General features: G+C 39.1%; 1 protein-coding gene across 3 annotated transcripts in view; it reads left to right on the top strand.

Moving 5' to 3' along the window:
• babam2 (BRISC and BRCA1 A complex member 2) overlaps positions 1–18,868 on the top strand; it is a 112,761-nt gene that overhangs the window by 76,611 nt on the left and 17,282 nt on the right. For all 3 annotated transcript variants that reach the window (XR_013206574.1, XR_013206573.1, XM_077238327.1), the window contains exon 7: positions 12,797–12,906. Coding sequence is in view for 1 of the 3 variants with exons in the window: in XM_077238327.1 (XP_077094442.1) it covers positions 12,797–12,906 (110 nt within the window). In the remaining 2 variants the exon portion in view is untranslated. The remainder of the gene's footprint in view (positions 1–12,796; positions 12,907–18,868) is intronic.

Raw genomic sequence — 18,868 nt, 5'->3', positions numbered from 1 at the left:
AATATTTTTGTTTTGATTTTCATCAAACAGAATTTTGTCTTTAGTTTGTATTTGAATGGTTTAAAGCACGCACACACACACACACACACACACACACACACACACACACACACACACACACACACACACACAAACACACACACACACGTTGGGTTATGAGGACGTTCCATAGACATATTGATTTTTATACTGTACAAACTGTATATTCTGTCCCCTTACCCTAACCCTACCCATCACTGAAAACTTTCTGCATTTTTACATTTTCAAAAAACATAATTTAGAATGAATTATAAGCTCTTATCCTCATGAGGACCAAAAATGACCAAAAATCCCCACAACGTAGGGAATACCTGAACAATACACACACACACACACACACACACACACCAAATAGCACACAAGCTTTAAATCATCCTCTGTGTAAATGTAAGTACGTATGAAGATAAGCAGGAGACACAGTGTTATGAGGGTTTTGCTGGTTTGAAGGACGGTATGTAGAATGAGCTTATTGTTTTTCATAGTGAGAAAGGCATTCTGAATAGAAAGGTTAAAAGAAGGGTGGACACCTGAAAAATATTACAGTTGACCTTATTGATCTTAAAGAAGCTGATGAAAGCCTGCTCCGAATGAATATGTCATGCGTTTCTTTTTTACACTTGTTTTTCTTTTTGTTCTGTGTTCTTTTTATATTCATAAAAACCCCCAGGCAATTGGACACAACCGCACAAATGTTAATCCATGCCCTTAATGCAACTTAATTCCTTATTGTGCATATTTTTTGCATTTTTTCCCCCCACTAAATATATTGTGACTCTCCAGTTGGCAAAAATCTTTATTAGGAAGTAAACTGATTTACTGTACTGGGGTCAGATATACTGTACAGTTGTACAACATGTTGGATATTCCGTAAAGTAATAATGCCACCCTGCATCATATTTGCTGAATGAAATCCTTGTTTGTTACTAATTTTAGGGATGCTGATTCCAAAAATAGTACCTGTTTTTCTCCAGCACGTCACAAAATATGATTCATTTCATTTTTGCTTTCGGTAACCATTTGTGAGGAGAAGAAGATTATAATTCTAATCACCAGATAAACAGCCATAAAGACATGATTCTTATCTTCCTCTCAGCCATGGTAGAACTATTTGTTCCATTCCCAGCCGATTTTTACATGTATGGCATTATTATATGCCTATTCATGATTTCAAGGTCAGAATTATGGGCTATAACATACAAACAGACAGATTATTTGTTTATTCAAAATAAGATCAATTATAAAAAAAAAAAATCATTTATACTTAATTATTTTTGTCATTAAAACTTGACATTTGACTGCTTTTGTTATTTTGATACACGCATTAAAGCTGATATAAAAATGATATTGTTTGTAAGTCGTCTTTTTTATTTCAAAATGCAGGGCTGTGCAATCATAATGACATCACAGTCATTTTTAAGTGGGCTGGGTTTCACAAAAACACTGTACGACAAGTGTTAATGAAAAAGGAACGAGACCCTATCACCTTTCCCAAAGACTTTCACTAAAGGTCACCTGAAGTAATCTGAGTTTGCTTCTGTTAAAGAGGACAGATTGACAGATTCTTGTCTGTCTCATCTGCCATTTTTTGTAATTACTATTTTCACCTTTTTCGTCTTGCTTGCACCATATTGATTCGCAACCACTAAAAATAGACGGTTATTTTAATCATTATACTGTGATACAATCCTGTGTCATGAATCACGGCTTTGTTCCATTCCAGGAGAGTGACAACATTGTATTTTGGCCACGGATGATTGTATTACAAGTTATTCTATTATGGGATGTTGTTGTTTTTTTAGTTTGTTTGTTTTGTGAATTACTAGAATCTGCTTCCTTGTATGCAAACTTTGTTTTGTTTTGCTCATTTTAATAGTTTTTCTGGAATGTTTTTTCGTTGTTGGTATAAATAGGCAATATGAATTGCCTCTGTTTTGTTCTCACTTAAATGCGTTCCTGTCACTTTGTGTTCATTTAGTGATTTTGACCAGATATATTTGTGGTTCCCCTCGCTATTCTTCTGGGAATAAACTCAAAATGCACTGGAGAACACCGATGCGTCTGTTGTGTCTGTGTGCATTTGTCCCAGTTATCCTAAACTGCACTGTTGGGTATAGTGGTTGTGGCCAGGTCGTGCTCTTGCGTGTTGAATGAGTATGACCAAACTTTACTTCACGTGCCGCTTGGCATCTCTTCCCTGATTATATTAGTGATGTGTGAATTACTCACATTGACTCACTGCATCGTGAGCACCCTGGTGCGTTGACACTTCTCAGACGGGATCAAACAAGCGCGTAAAATGAGGACATCACCACTACGCTATCACAACTACACGCCCCAAGTGCAAAGCTTATGACTTATTTCTGGCATAACATATTATACACATTGATGACAAGTCATCCTTATGAATGCATCATACTGTGTAATAAATGCATCTACTGTTTTACATCCACAGAGACGGGTGGCAACAACCGGGACAAGATGACTAGTGAAGTGTGGGAACTTAATACTTTAATGGGATTTAATACCTTTATGTTTGATTGTACATAGGCTACCTGGCTTGTTAGCATTGGAGTCATTGTGTAAACTACTGCAAACATTACAGCGGCTTTACTTACTCATACAGTAGATATCCTAATATATGCCCAGTGTATTATTCAGGAGAAACCACAGATTTGTTTGGAGTTGAGTAGTATACCGCGTACAGCTTATAACTGCATGCTACAGTACATACCCATTTAAAAATGTATGTGAAACACAAACGTCTTTTTCACAATGTTTCTATTTCATACTGTTGAAGGACAATTCCGGCCAAAAATGAACCTAGGGCTAAATAACACATGGGTACCGGGTCGACCGTTCTCTGGGATGCGTTTTTATGATAATCAAATGTACCCAGTTTTAACATTAGTTGTAGTTTAACCACAGATTAGCTTATAACGCTAGTGTAATGGGCATCGAATAAGTAAAAATAAAAATCGCTAGTTAATACCACTAACAAGGCTCAAAATAGCCCCACACTAACACGCTAGCATAATGAGGGTCTCTACCTACAAACCACACCTGAGAACTTTGTAAGTGTACAGACAGTTTAATAAGAAGATACTTTATGAAGACAGTACACTTCGCTTATACAAGCAGGAGCCATCTTTGAAAACAGTCTCGTCCAGTCGAACCACGAACGCCATGCTACGTGAGCTGAACTGTGACTATCGACCAGCACGTAGCACGGCTTTCGTGGTTCGACTCTGAAAACGTATCCCAGAGAACGGTCGACTCGGTTCCCATGTGTTGTTTAGCCCTAGGTTCATTTTTGGCCGGAATTGTCCTTTAAGGCCCGGTCACACCAAGGCAATAACGATAAAGATATAGATCAAAAAATCGGACCACAACTATAACGATAACGGCACAGAGGAACGATATCATTGGAATCACTTTCAAAACGATTTTTCCCAGCTACAATTGACAGCCAATCAGAATCCATCCTGCTTTAAAGAGCTCAAGCGTTTAAAGCGACAAACGACAAAAACTGCAGCGTGCGCTTAGAATTAACGCTGGTGTGGACGCTAATATAGTTATCTTTATAGTTATCCATCTCGGTATGAACGGGCCTTTATACCGCATCATTTTGGTTTAACAGCTTTTTCCCTGTTTCCAGTCATTGATGGACCTAAGTGACAGGTGTGTGTGTGGGAAAGAAAAAATAGGGAGTGTGTGTCGCTATATGTTTTCGCCGTAGACCACAGCTCATGGCTCAATATCAAGCAGCTGTTGATTGTCCTCTGTGAGTCACACACTGCTGCCATTTCCAGGCTCTGCTCACTTTTCAAACTGCTGTGTGTGCTTGTGTTTTTTGGAGAGAGTGGGCGGACACTTTCCCTCTATATATTTTCTGTTTTCATTTGTAGTTACCTGGAATCATTTCACTCTCAGTTTAACTCAAGGAAGCCATTTTCTGCTTTTGCTTTGTTCCACACTCAAAAGACGTAAAGGTCCCGGTAAACTCGCCTTGTTCTTATTTATTATCTGACACTGGAAACTAGATGCGTTTTGTTTTTCCGACACTTAAAAATGCAAGTTGACAAGAAGCTTGCTTTAGATTATACACTTCCAAGTATTCAAGAAGCAATGAAACATTAACTGTCATTCCGTGTTAGTCGATCAGCTAGACATGCTTTTCATATTCCAGTGAAGAGACTCGCAGTGAAACTATATCCTTTTTATAATGTGTTCTTCTGAGCCTTTATTGCACTTAAATTATTAATATATTATAAAATAAAGATGCAATTTTATTTCTTTTTAGTACATTTCTTAGATAGAAGTAACTCAGGTGTGTCATGGCTGTTGTCATCATATGGTTTATCTCTGTTTGTATTGACCAGTCAGTGTCTGTTCATGTTAGATCAATAGCACTGTTCTTTTAACAAGCTGCATGATTTGTGGCTTTTAAGGCGTATATAAAAAACTCAACAAAAGGATACATAATTGTAGCTATTTTCACACACACATATACATGTACGATTTCATCATGCAGTTTTAGGTTCATCTGAAAGTTTTCTAGTTGTCCTTAATGTACATGAAAATGACTCTAACTGTTGCTGTTTTGTTTTGTTCTCGGCTCTAAGTGAACTTTTTTGTGGACAGAGCAAGTGACTTAACATTTGTCATTATCACACCACTGATGTGCAGCATGCTTTTTGTGATAACAACACGTTTGCAAGTGATCGAACGCTCAAATTGAAGAGCCCATTAGGAAGAAGGTGTCCATCCACACTCGCAGTGATTGGAGTAAACTTGCAAACTTATAAAGACTTGCATGCTCAAGTGTGCATGAGATGGAGCAGAATGTGGAAAACAAAGTATTACAACTTATTTAGTTAGAAATGTATGATTTCATTGTAGTTTTTCATCTTGAAGCTCGGGACTGGCCACATGAGTATTTACTCAACTCTATGAATAGAGTGTTATCTTCTTCATCGTACCATTGATCAGATGCGTTGCCGGTTTGTGGTCATTCAGTTGCATCAGCCACCACACCCATTGTTGATGGTATTTGGCTCAGGCACACACACACACACACACCCCTTAGATACAGACACTATGGCCTAGCTGTGTTCTCCACCTTGGAGGGTGTGCCCAGATTGTTAATATGTTCCACAATCCTCCTCCACTAAATCCACCAAAACAAAAAGACGCCTATTTATGGAGCACGCAACCTGTCAGAATGTGTTCAGTTAATCAGTGATTGGATCTTTTCAGTTTTCATTACCGTATTTTACAGAATATAAGTTTTTGTATTTTCTAAAACAAGGTGTGGCTTATATTCCAAAGTGACTTATATAATGCAATTAACATCAAGCGCACACATTTGGATTTGTGCCCAACGTGAGGCGTACATGCTCAAGCTTATTTATGTAGCGCATTTCCCACACTCTGGTAGTTTAAAACAAAACTGAAATATAAAAAATGTTGTTTATAATGAATGCCAGTATATGTTTTTTTCTCTCTCAACAATGCAGTTTTGACCCAGTGCGACTTGTAATCAGGTGCAACTTATTTTCCGGAAAATATGGTACATTATAATTTTTGTCACAGACCAATAAAGCGACTAAAGAAACACTCTAAGGACAACTGTGCATTTCCTGTGATATGCTGTGCTGTTTTGAACATATTTTAGGATTGCTTGTCACATTTTCAGTACCTTTGTAGAAATGTTTTTAGGTTATGACAGCTGCCTCTGCTACACCGATGGTCTTCTGTCAAAACGCTGCTTCAGGTCAAATATTCCTGCTATAAAAACAAGGCGTCCCATTCAAGCATCTCTCCAGTGGGCATTCATGACTGCTGAAGTCATAACTGCCAACATATTGATACATATTGCAATATAGCGATCCAATCTGTCAAACGTGTTTGAAATAAGGTACTTTGTAAAGCATTTTTCAAATGAACCTGTCTTGAAATGACTATTTGGACTAAATTATAGTTATGAATCGGTACTGTAAGGTTTTGTGGGAAAGCACCTGTTCTTCAAGGTCATGGTTGTAGCTGACCTCTCGTGTCTCTGTGCTTTCCGAATGAGATGGCACTGAAAGCACTGAGCAATTCAGTCCCGTCTCTTCCTATAGGGGGGCCAAACAAATCAACTTCACCTCAAGTTTTGATTTTAGACAGCTCTTGGCTTGGAGACAGCTGTCACATCTCTACGATGTCATAGCGAGCACCCGCGGGGAGGTCATAAGAGAAAGCAGAGTGGGCGTCCACGTGAGGGTCTTACCCTTGAGCTCTGTGCCCTACCCCCGACTCCTTGACACTGACTCACTGGTTTAAAAGAGTGTACAATACCCCCTCTCTCTGTCCTGGACTAAGGGTCACTGAAACACTCATTAGTCATCACTGTCCTCTTCATTAGTTCTTTACCAAGAACCTTTAAAAGCCTGTTTTAATGATGCACCTTTATATTCCTATTTAAGCAGCATTTTGCCCAAAGCACATGCATGCGCAGTTCAGATGCTCTTTATACTTGGTTCAATAAGTGTTCTTGTAACCTACTTTATATTTATTGTAGAAATGGAACATTTCATAATAATTCATAATAAGTCATAATAATTATGTTACATTATGTAAAACTGTTTAATATAGTATTTTTAAGATTTTAAATCGTATCTACGTTAAAATATGAATTTTAAAGCTTGTTTTAAAGGATTTTAAAATAACTTTCATTATTTGCATCCATTTTATGATTATGAAAATAGATGATTCAAGATTTTATAACATTGATACGTGAATGCACAAGATCTTTCGATCTGCTTAACATATCTTAACGGTAGGGTAGGCAATTTCAGAGAGGCTAGCAATAGCAAGCTAGCTTTGAAAGCATGAGATGCTACGCTCCCTTCAGAGCGTCTCCAAAGCCACGCCTCCTCCAAAACACATGACCCCTCGAAGCAGAGTCTGCAAAGAGACAGGAGAGACATCGTTAAATTACCTCATGTCTCAAAGCACATAACTTTACAATAATATTGAACGTAAACAACTTGCAATGCTGTAGTTGTAGCACCTGACTGCTGCAGATTCATTTTAGCGTTGATAGTGTTGACATAGAAACGCATAAATCCGATATACTCAAATTTAGACCTTTTGCAGGGGAACTTTTTTTAAAAGAGTGTGTTTGCTTTGACTTTTTTGGAGGAACCTCTAGTCGATACCCTGCACTCCAGTCCTTTTTCTGCTGTCTCATCCTTTGTCTGTAGTAAAAGCGCCATTGATTATACACTCACATGAATTTGCTTTGGCAGATACTTTCTTACCAAAGTAAGTTAGAAGAAAGTTCATATATTGTGTTCTGAAATGGGTTTCATAAGCAAAACAGTGACTTGCTGCTAAAGACAATAGACTGCTTCCTTGCACCAGGTTATTGGCTTTTCAACACAACATTACTGCTTTCTGGATACTTTAATTTGAACTGGCGATGTAAAACAAGCAGCAGAGAACTTTTTGCCCGATCATATTTTGGAACTGCTTCTCAGTGTAATTAAATATACTGGAGTTTGCAACATTTTATTGACCTTTGCTTTTTTTTACTATTCAAAATGTATTCATTGTAGGTCAATGTAATACACAGTGTTTCATAGCGTTTACTTTATTAAACTGACTAGAAATGTTTGTTTCATTCGTGTCATTGGAGAACGACTTCAAAATGATATTCAATGTTTGTTCCTATGCAAATACCAGTCACACAAGAATATTTCTGCTCCATCTCCTTCTTGTGGCAGCCATAACCCAACAATTCCTCCAATGCCCATCAGCAAGAATGAATTATGTCTCTGGAAACATGGGTCATACCATAATGCTGTACTGATGCAAGCTGATTAAATCAAGCAACACCTTGCGATGTAGACGCCCTCCCCCACTCAGGTCCATGTCGTATGATAGCGGCTGTTGAAGAGCAAGAAGAGACAGACGACAAGGGTAGCCATCAGCTTTGCGCTTGACATTTTGTTCCTTTTTGTGTTCATACAGATTTACACGTTTGCCCTCTGAGCTTCATCAAATAGATGCTTTTCAACAGCGGCCCCATTCTGCTGAATGCTAGGTTTCTAGCCCCAGAAGGTCCATCCTGCTTGTAAAACATTGTGAACTTTTTTCAAATCTTAAGTAATGAACTCAAGCTTTCTTGCTGAATTTTCAAATATGGTTGAAGTGTCAAATATGGTTTTAAATGCTGATCTGTTTCCAGTACCATTCCTGGAGGCTACATTCATTTCAAAAGGCTTTGAAACTATCGGACCAATATTTCCAATTCACAATATTACATATTGATGAGCAATGAGCTTACAAAACAACATGAAACATATGGCACCATAGCTTTAGTTTAAGACACCTTAACAAAACTAAACAAAAATCAGTAGAAAAACTAAATTTGTTAAGTTTTTAGAACATTTACTTCAACCCTAAAACACAATATAAAGCAATAGGGCTTGTCACATGCACTTAAACCCAGGTTATCATCTTTGTAAACCCCGCTTTTAACCCCGGTTAGAGAAACGTTTAATTCAGAAGTGTTGTTAAAGGGGTGGTTTACTTTTTTTTTTTCTTTGCATGATTGTGTTTATGGGGTGCAATATAACATGTCTTTATGTTTTTTTTTTTTTTTAAGTCTTATTTTTCATAAATTTCCCCTTTATTGGAAGCCGCTTTCTCCTCTGTCATTTGAACGACCGGTTGACTTCCTGATTCTATGAAACCACTCCCTCAGAAACAGGCAATGGGCTCAGATTGGTTAGCTGGGCCGCTGTGTTGTAATTGGCTAAACTGCGTAGCGCACGTTGTCCGGAAACTTCACGCCCATTACCTTTACAGGTGAAAGCTGCATGTGCTCCGGTCAAATGTAAATAATGGTGTCAATACTGCAGTCGCAGTTTGAGCCAGAATCAGACCCAGAAAGCGGCAATGAAGAGAGTCAAGCAGAACCTCCCCAAACACGGCTCTTACAAAACGTTTCTGAATGGTACATTTTTGTAGTATTATTCTTCTATTCTATTCTATTCTATTCTATTCGACTATTATTAGGCTATATAAGAATTTCGATAGGCTGTTACTTGAAAATGCTACTGCTGCTTGTTAGCTTTCGAGATACGGTTTTCTCCAGATTAAACATTTAAAACTGAATAAATTACTGAGTAATACCGTTTTTTAAAGTTATTGTTTTATCAATATAATGAACAACCGTTTATCTATTCGCAAAATGTAGTTTACTCGGTGTATTACTTAGGTGTACATGTGGCAACTGTGCTAAAATGCCAACAGAACGTGAAAACATCTGATAACAGCAGCTGAAGTTTTCTGTTGCAATTACATATAATTTTTTGAACTTTATACACGTTTGTCTTATACACACAAAATAGCATCGAACTAACTGGCTACTATAAACAAACAGCGTTGGCATTGGTTTACGTTCTTGATCAACTCGAACAATTACGTCATAAAGTACAGTATACATGGAAAATACATTTACAAAATTAGTACATAATTACAAATTCAGGTCCAAAATGTTTGTACGCATTTGTCATAGACACACGAAATAGAATAACTAAGTGGCTACTAAAGCCAGCACTGGCATTTGTTTACGTCCTTGATAAAAACTAAAACATTACGTCTAAAATTATACGTGCAAATACATTTAAAATTATTAAGTCTTACTTACTGGTTGTGGCCCAACAACTGTTGCCTCTGGTTTTAAAGTTGGAACTGCTTCATGCTTTAGTAACAGTTTCTTGTTGAATCCGACATTGAATTTGTGGAGATTCTGGAAGCTGTCTTCCGTAAAATGCGCAGCACAGAGAGCTAAATCAAGATTGTAATTTTCTGGAACATAATCAAACATAAATTGTAACCATTGTTGACGAACTACAGCGTCCGTAGGAAGCCCGAACACAGAAGACCTGACAGCTGGGTGAAAATAACACACTTTCGACGGCATGGCTTCTGCTCTCCACTATAACTCTTCCTCTTCGATAAAGCCGCAGAAATATGGCCCTGCCCCCTTTTTTGCATATTCCGGAGGGAGTGTTGATTATGGATTAGTTACGTATAAAACCCGGGAAGTATCTCGTTGTAGTCCCATTCGAGTCGTTTTTGTAGGCATTAAACTTCCTGATTTTTAAAAGACGATATCTCTGCTCACGTTGAACTTTCAGCGCAGCAACTTTGCAGGTACTGTTCATGCACCAACAGCAACATTACACACTATTTAAAATGAAAAAAGTGAAATCGCAATCAACCACCCCTTTAAACCCCACATTGCGGTGCCGAACTTGCATAAAACAGTGTGGTGTTAGACTGTTACAGCTAGATGCTTAGCAACAGAGAACCAATCGCCTGCCTCATATTCATGTGCTTTGGACAGCCACAGAAAAAGGGGAAAAATGTCAAATGGTGATGGAAAACACGTCTATTGGTGTGAAGAAGAGACCATTTCTCTGTGCTTGATAGCACAGTCGACAAAATATGAGGATGTGCAACGCTGGAGCCTTGTAAACCGGTCTAATGCTGCATTCATCCAATCAATGACAATGATAAAAATATGCAAATAAGAATGTTATCCCAGGGTTTAGGAATGTACAGTGTGAAACGTGAGCATATGAATACCCAGGATTAATTGTTAACCTCGAGTAATGAACAGTGTGAATCATGAAACAAAAAAAAAGTCCTTAAAAATAGGCCCATAGGTGTTTTACCTGTATATTGAATAACGCATTGTGTTGTGTTTTAAAGTTAAATTAAATGAACTAAACGGATGATGTCCTGGCAGAACATTACCATTACATTGTTCTCTTTTATTGTGCAGGGTTTCTTCTTTAATCACAAAAACATCTAAGGTCAGAAACTTTTCACACAGCACGTTGATCCCTGAAAATTGCCAGAGGGCCCTCTGTGTGAACGCAAACATGTCCCGGTATTGATTCCGGGATCGATCCCGGAATGGGGACCTGGTAACATTGCTGGGATCGGTCCCCTAATGTGCCCTGTGTGAACAAAAGCCGTGATCAATGTCCTAAGGTGTGTGTCGTAGTGATGACGCTGAAGCTGAGATCGTTCGCCAGCTTAGTGGAATGGTACGCGATGATCTATAGTTTATGATCGAATCAGAAAAAAAATGCACGAGCGTGGAGAAAACGCAGATCATAAGCAAACTTTAGACGCTGTGGAGACATCACGTCACATCCGGGAAAAATTATCGGTGTATTTCCTGGAATCTATGTGTGAAAAGGGCTATTCATAGTTCAATGCAAGTACATAAACAGAAACAATTCTAGCTACACAAACTTGATTTCATGCATCATTGTCAGTTGGGTTCAAAATCCCAATAGACGCTGCGTTCCAACATTGATGCGACGGGCACCAGCCTCACAAGAGCAAACTAAAAACTTGAGTCTTGTAGTGTTAGACATAACTGTGATCAGAATAATTTAAAACATTTGTTGTTTTGGGGATTTTAATGTATTCTGTGTAATTCTAATGTAGCAGATTAATCTGTGGCACTCATAATTGGACTAGCCAGAGCAGTTCAGTTCTGTTAGAGATGAGAGAACCGTTTTGATATAACATCAAGTAGACTGTCAGGCCGCTTCTGCTGAACATGTGTCCCATTCACATATATCAAGGCTGAGCTCGCTGTTTCTGCCCAGACCTCAATGTGCCTCACTGAGTTATGTGTTAGCTTATCCCGCACACGTCCCCTCTAACTGGTAACGTCACAAATCCAACACACACGGCTCGCTCTAATGGGAGCAGAGGTTACACGGCAGGCAGCAATTATCACAAATGGATGAGTTCAAACCGACTGAAAGACATTTGATTAAAGCCCTTCGTTCCCGCCACGGTGCTAATGATGTGCGTCAGGGCCTAGCTCTAGGAAAACAGCACAGGAACAGAAAGGATCATCTAGAGTCCCTGCGGAAACTTCTGATGTGATGATCTTGAGATTGGCAGATGTGGCCGTAGCTGAAGCTAAAGCTAATGCAGCGTGATGTCTGGTTGTAGTCTTTTCCTGCCAAAATCCCACACCACCTTCAGATGAGAAGTTGCTCAGCACCAGCCGGGCTGGTCTTTCTGACAGCTAAAGGCCTTCAACGTTTCCCAACTTTCATCCGGCTCTTTATCCTCTTTAGTCCTGCATTATAAGACAATACCCAGAATTTTTGGTAAAAAAATATATCCCTAATTCCGCTTTCTTTCTAAGCATATGATTACTTGACCATTCATATTATGTATCATTACGTGGGCGATGTTAATGCGGAAATCAATACATGTCGTAGAAATCTCGAGGACTTTTGTCTGTTCTAAGCTTTGTAGATGTACCCATTTTACAATACCCTCTGTGAAGGATATTGGCTCGGATCTGTTGTCCACAACCAAATATTCGCCGCCCACCAGTTAACCAAAGAACGACTAATCAGGGTAGTCCGTATATGTTATGACACAAAGAAATGTGAAACATACAGAATTTGCATTCATTTTACACATTATCTTTGAAAAAAAAAGTGCATTCTGACGTTTGGATGTCTGTTTATCAGCCAAGCAGACACAGTTGTTGCTCAATGCTGATAATCTCAAAAGGCAAATATGAACCGATTAATAGGTTTAGCATTAGCATGCACAGCCTTGTTTTGTAATATCTTGCCAATCGCATATTTGATTGTCCATACAGTCTATAATATAACAATTTCTAAATATTTATTTTCCTTTATTCCTCTCTCAGGACACAGCACTGGATCCAGGAGAGGATGTGGCGCTTCTTTCTGTAAGCTTTGAAGATGCTGAAGCCACCCAGGTCTTTCCAAAACTCTACCTATCTCCCAGCATTGAGCAGTGAGTGTCTTCACCCTATTCCATCCCAGGGAAAATATTTTTGTTAAGAATTAGTTCACTTCAGAATTATCAGACTTTCCTGATAATTTACTCACCCCCACATCATCCAAGATGTTCATGTCTTTCTTTCTTCAGTCAAAAAGAAATGAAGGTTCTTGAGGAAAACATTCCAGGATTTTTCTCCATATAGTGACTTCAATGGATTTCAACGGGTTGAAGGTCCAAATGTCAGTTTCAGTGCAGCTTCAAAGGACTTTCAATGGGATTACGTAATGCATGGCACATCACAGTACTAGTGCAAGATGAGCATTTGTGGTTAAAAAAGTATATATATATTTAGTTTTTTCAGAAAATGACAGATGGTTTGTCTAGATAAGACCCTTATCCCTCGTCTGGGATCGTGTTGAGACTTTGAAGCTGCACTGAAACTGACATTTGGACCTTCAAACCATTGATAACCGTTGAAGTCCACTATATGGAGAAAAATCCTGAAATGTTTTTCTCAAAAAACATTCGACTGAAGAAAAGAAAGACATGGACATCTTGGATGACGTGGGGGCGAGTAAATTATTAGGAAATTTTAATTCTGAAGAGAATTAATCCTTTAAAGAACTCTATTGAGGCATCTATTTTTTTGTTTTTTTTTATCTGTTTTTGGATGTATGCAATCTGCACTTACAAAGCTCATAGTCTCAGGGATTTCACTGATCCAGACCTGCCTAAAATGGCTTGATCCAAGTCCAAATATTTCTTCCTCAAAGTCTACGTAAAAACGAGTTCAACACTGGCTATATACATTGACTATTTACCACATTCAAATGTTCTGCTCAAGTCGTGCTTGCAAAGTTGGTCCTGATTGATCGGCTTGATCATCCAGATTCTCAAAATCCAACTCGAGCTCAAACTGATATGTAAAACAGATGACATTATTGCACTAGTAAACTTAGAGCAGCATCGTGACAGGTATGAAAGCGAGGCTGTGAGGGATAGACTTACCTTGTTTTTAATGGTTTTTAATGTAAAAAGCTGTATAAAGCTGCTTGATTTATTTGCTTGTAATTTTCCACATCTCATATTGTCTGTTTTTTTTTGTCTACTGAAAGATACTTTTGCAGTGTTTCATCAGCAGAACAATCCAAAAACATGAAATAACAGTACAACCCACTGAAGAGATATATTTCTATCCCTGACAGCCTCGCTTGGCGCTGCTGTGAATAAGGTCTATTGCTTTAAGCCTTGGAAGCTGAAGCTCGCGATTATGGTGTTACATTTCCGACACACGCTTGACGTGTTTGGCCAATCACAACACACTAGATCAGCTCACCAATCAGAGCCCTCTGAGCTTTTCAGAAGGAGGGGCTTTGTAGAAATCAGCGCTTTTCAGACAGACTGGGAATAGAGGAGCTGCAAAGTTAACCTATTCTATTAACGTAATAAACAAAATAATGAACTTTTAAAATAGCATTATATGACCCCTTTAAAAGGCTAGTCCATTTTCAATTGCCAGTAGAAGCGTGAAATGCTTGAAACTGTTGCTTGTCAATTGCAGGTGGTATTTCAGGGGGGTGGACATTCTCGTTCTAGTGTTTTATTTCCTTGAAAATTAGAGACCATTATAATGGAAAAGAAAGACTCAATTTTAAATGCCTGTATTTGCTATTATTATTATTATTATTATTATTATTATTATTATTATTATTATCATTTGTCTCCATGAAACAGAAGTTGAAGTCATCTTCTCTGCTATGGTGTTTGTCTGAGTGAAACAACTTTCTTAAGCAACAGAAATGTAGGGGTTGTTTCGTTTTGATCATATTCAAAACATTATTAATGCTTATTGATACTTAGTTATTAATACACAGACAGTGTGAGAATTGCTTTCCGGGTCTGTGTTCTGTTATTTAAGAGAATGAAGCACATGACTCATGACACACCTTATCCAACCGCCAACTTGAGTACATGAACTAAAGACAGCACTTCCTCTTCTGCTATTTACTTCCTGAAATCCTGGAGGAATTGAGAATCGGTCTGTAAAAAATATGTTCTGTTTACGCAAGGACAAAAAGAGCCGTTATTAAAGGGTTCGCGCTCAGTTATTGATGAGACTTGCAGAACATGACATTACTGACTCTTTCAGTTGGTGCACAAAATAAAATTCTTCGTTTTCTACATTGAAGCCTAGAATTTGTTTGATGTTGTGCACCATAAAAGAGCAGAGGAAGATATTCATAAATCGTGGTTCTCATCCGCTCCTTCACGTGCCCTTGCTACAGCTCTTTAGGAATTTGTAGATGATCCAACAACTTTTTTTGAAATTCTTGCAATACGAGAAGTATGTCTTCTGTTCTTTGGCCCTGAATGCATAGAGCACTAAAGCGAGTGCCCAGTTTTTGGACGGCCTTGGTTCTGAAAATGTTTTCATCTATTTAATTTCTCAATTTCACCCTCAGAGCTCATAGTAGGTCTGTATTAAAAGGTTTATTCATTCTCGCTAGCAATCGATTTTTCTCTGGACTTCTGGAACCCTGTTATTATGCTCTTTTAAGCTGGGTCTGGAGTTTCATCGATAAATTCTGATTGATAATTGAAGATAAATATGCAGTATAAACTTCCAGTCAACCATGACCCTAGTTATCCTGACATTTCCCTCTGCCCCGTGCAGTAAGTAGAACACAAGGTCACTTCTTAGAAGGAATGGAGGACACTTCAGCGTGACTTCACAACAGATAGATCTCAATGGGCAAGGTCCGCTTATGCCAGCCTCTGGGTGCCTGATGATTTTTTTCGTCTTTCATTCTGTGCTGTCCTCCATCCACTCAAATCAGCACAAACAAGCCCGTTTGTTTGCTCTCCAGCCATGTCAGCTTCTATCTGTCACGGACACACTCTCTCCACCCTGTTATATTAGGGGGGTTTGGGTAATGCAGGACCGCACAGAGTTGACCTTGCCTCCACACATGCACATTAACAGTTCAGACTAGGGCGACTTAGAAGGGACAGGCGGGTGGGCGTATATGTGTGTGACTGTGGGTGATTTTTTTCTTTTCTTTTTTTTTACAAAGGTAGAGCCAGGGGGACAAAACAACGCTGGGAATGTGGAAACTGTGCACCTGAGGACATACCCAAAAAATAATGAATGCTAGAACAGCGGCACAATGTTTTTGAAGCCCACTTTTCTGTCTGCGATTTGAACTTTTTGCACAGATACAAACGCTCGTACAACACACAAACTTGTAAACAGTTTTTTCATGCGTGGGTGGATGTTTATCAGACTTGCACCTGATCTGAGTTGAGTTGAGTTTGTGCTGATGGTACTTCTGTGTGTGTATGCACACGTTTGCTGTGCCGCCAGCTCTGTTCTGTCGTTTTACCTTTTGGTGCTGGCGTTCATGTTATGTTGGCTAAACTTTAGCACAATCAATAGAGTTGCTAGAAGTATTAAAGAGATAGTCCAACCAAAATGGAAAATTCTGCCATCATGTGCATGGTCTCATGTCATTCCATACCTTTCGTTTTCTGTGAAACGCAAAAGGAAAGGCAGAATGTTCATGCTGCTCATTTTCATACAATAAAATAATTGCATCTATATTTAAGTCTTTTGGAACCATATGATACCTTGAAATATGAGTTGATAAGGCTCGTTCACACCAAGAATGATACTATAACTATAACGATACGATATTGTTCTTTCTATTCTAAGTGTACTCTGCAGTTTTGTCGTCTGTCGCTTTAAATGCTTGAGCTCTTTAAAGCAGGATGGATTCTGATTTTATTATTCATCAGCTGGAAAAATTAATTCTGAAAGTGATTCCAACGATATTGTTTCTCTGTGCTGTTATCGTTATAGTTGTGGTGTGGATTTGCAATTCTTTTATATGTAGAACGATTTTTGGAACTATATGGTTATAGTTATAGTTATCATCCTTGGTATGAACAGGCTTTTATTCAATTCGTTTTCCTACCATTGCAGCCCTCAAAACTCATTTGCATTTGTGTAATTTAAAATGTGCCATGTGAAGACCTGCTCTGGCAAGTTATGTAGATCTGCCAACCCGATTTCATGGGAAAACTATTTTACAAGGTGGCGAATTAATATAAATGAATTTGTACGATGTAAATTAGTACCAAAAAAGTATAATTTTTAGAGCTAAAAGTAAGCATGAAGGTCCACCCCAAACCCATTGCCATGCGATTGTGTTGGATCTGCATTGGTTTTCATGTGACATGAACAATCACAATATGCACAATATAAGAAATTAGAATGTAACGCTGAAGACATAAAGATTACTTGCTTAGTGGTTTGTTTTTGGCGCATGATGAGCTTGGGTCAGGACATTTAGGCCCTGTTTACACCTGGTATTAAGATGTGTTTTTCACCTGGTATTGGACGACGCTAATTACAGGTGCAAACGTGATCTAAAACGATTTGAGCTTGTCCACTTTCGACCACTTCCAGAGGTAGTCAAAAACGCGTTTGCTTTCGAATGTGGTCGAATATGTTCGAACAGCCACAAATGAGCGTCTACTGACTTAAAGTGTAAACATTATGGGAAGCGCGCTAGCTAGACGGGATTTAAACTTTGTCAGCTGGAAACCCAAGTTTGGTTTGAAGACCAAAAACGTACCAAGCATGATGTTCTTTCAACATTCCTGATTTCTAACACACACTCACAGTGTCCGGCCTGGTCTAGCGGCTATCAGAGCTGAAGCGAAAACTGATGCTTATATGTAAATTGCGTGAGCTTATGGACTGCATTTTATATAGCGCTTTCACAGACCCAATGGCCACCAAAGCGCTTTACATTTTGCCTCACATTCGCCCATTCACTCACTCATTCATACAGCGATGGCGGTGTCAGCCATGCAAGGCGCCATCCAGCTCATCTGGAGCAGCTGGGGTCAGGTGTCTTGCTTATGGACACCTCGACACTTGGTCAGGTGGAACCGGGGATTGAACCACCAACCTTCTGGTTTGTAGACAACCTACATGAACCACTGAGCCACTGCCGCCTTATTTTGTCCAGTAGATCGAAAGCTCTGAAAAAGCCCATACATTCACCCGCCTGTGGACCCTCCTCTTGAAGAAATCAGGACAGAAGTGTTTGAAAGTGGACTAAAGAGACGGATTAAAACACCAGGTTTAAACAGAACAAAACGCATCTTAATACCTGGTTTAAACAAGGCCTTAGCTTAAGATCTACTTTTGTGTTCCCCAGAAGAAGGAAAGTCACAGACAGTGTTTGGACCAACACGAGAGTGGCAGAATTTTCATGTTGGGTGAAGTATTTCTTTTAAACATGCCCAGCACACGTGAGGAATCCCCTGCTTCCGCTCTCATCCAGGCTGGCACAGAACACATCTCCTCCAGCCAGCCAGTCATCCGGCCGTCCCTGCGGCCCGTCACAGAGCCGGAGAGAGAGTGAGTGGGACTTGAAAGAGGAGAGCAAGAGAGAGGTCGCTCTCAGCCTGCCTGAGCTGAGTGAAATAAAACCCTCCCAGGAATCTCTCTCTCTCTCTCTCTCTGAATCCACACACGCAGGTTTACCCAGCGTATCGCTCTTGCAGTGATGGCCACTCTCGACTCCCACACAGCAGGCTGTGTTATTATGACTGTGAAGTGCTCACTGAGTTTGACAGTGGACTTCACATCTCCTTCAACATGCGATGGTGCGAGATCCACTCCTACACATTCTATAGTTTGACAGAGCGTCGAACACTTCTTTTTTTCCTGTTTACACCCCTCTTTCTCTCTTCTGTTTTTGATTGCATTTCTTTCTGTTTAGAAGTCGTTTATTTGAGGGTTATGCTTTGTATAATTGTGCAGCTTGTTTGCATGTTTTCTCATTTGTCTCTGGTTGTTGTTTATCCTGTTCTGTTCTTTGTTCTTGTGTTTGTAAAACTGTTTTCTCCTTGCAGATCTGTTCACTCAGTGGCCCAATAACATTCTGAAAAGCACAACAGA

This window comes from Siphateles boraxobius, unplaced genomic scaffold, assembly GCF_051911475.1.
Source record: "Siphateles boraxobius isolate OS27281-9 unplaced genomic scaffold, OSU_SipBor_1 22, whole genome shotgun sequence".
In the NCBI taxonomy this organism is placed as follows: Eukaryota; Metazoa; Chordata; class Actinopteri; order Cypriniformes; family Leuciscidae; genus Siphateles; species Siphateles boraxobius.
Note: the sequence above shows the minus strand (reverse complement) of the source record. Positions and strands in the feature narration are given on the sequence as shown.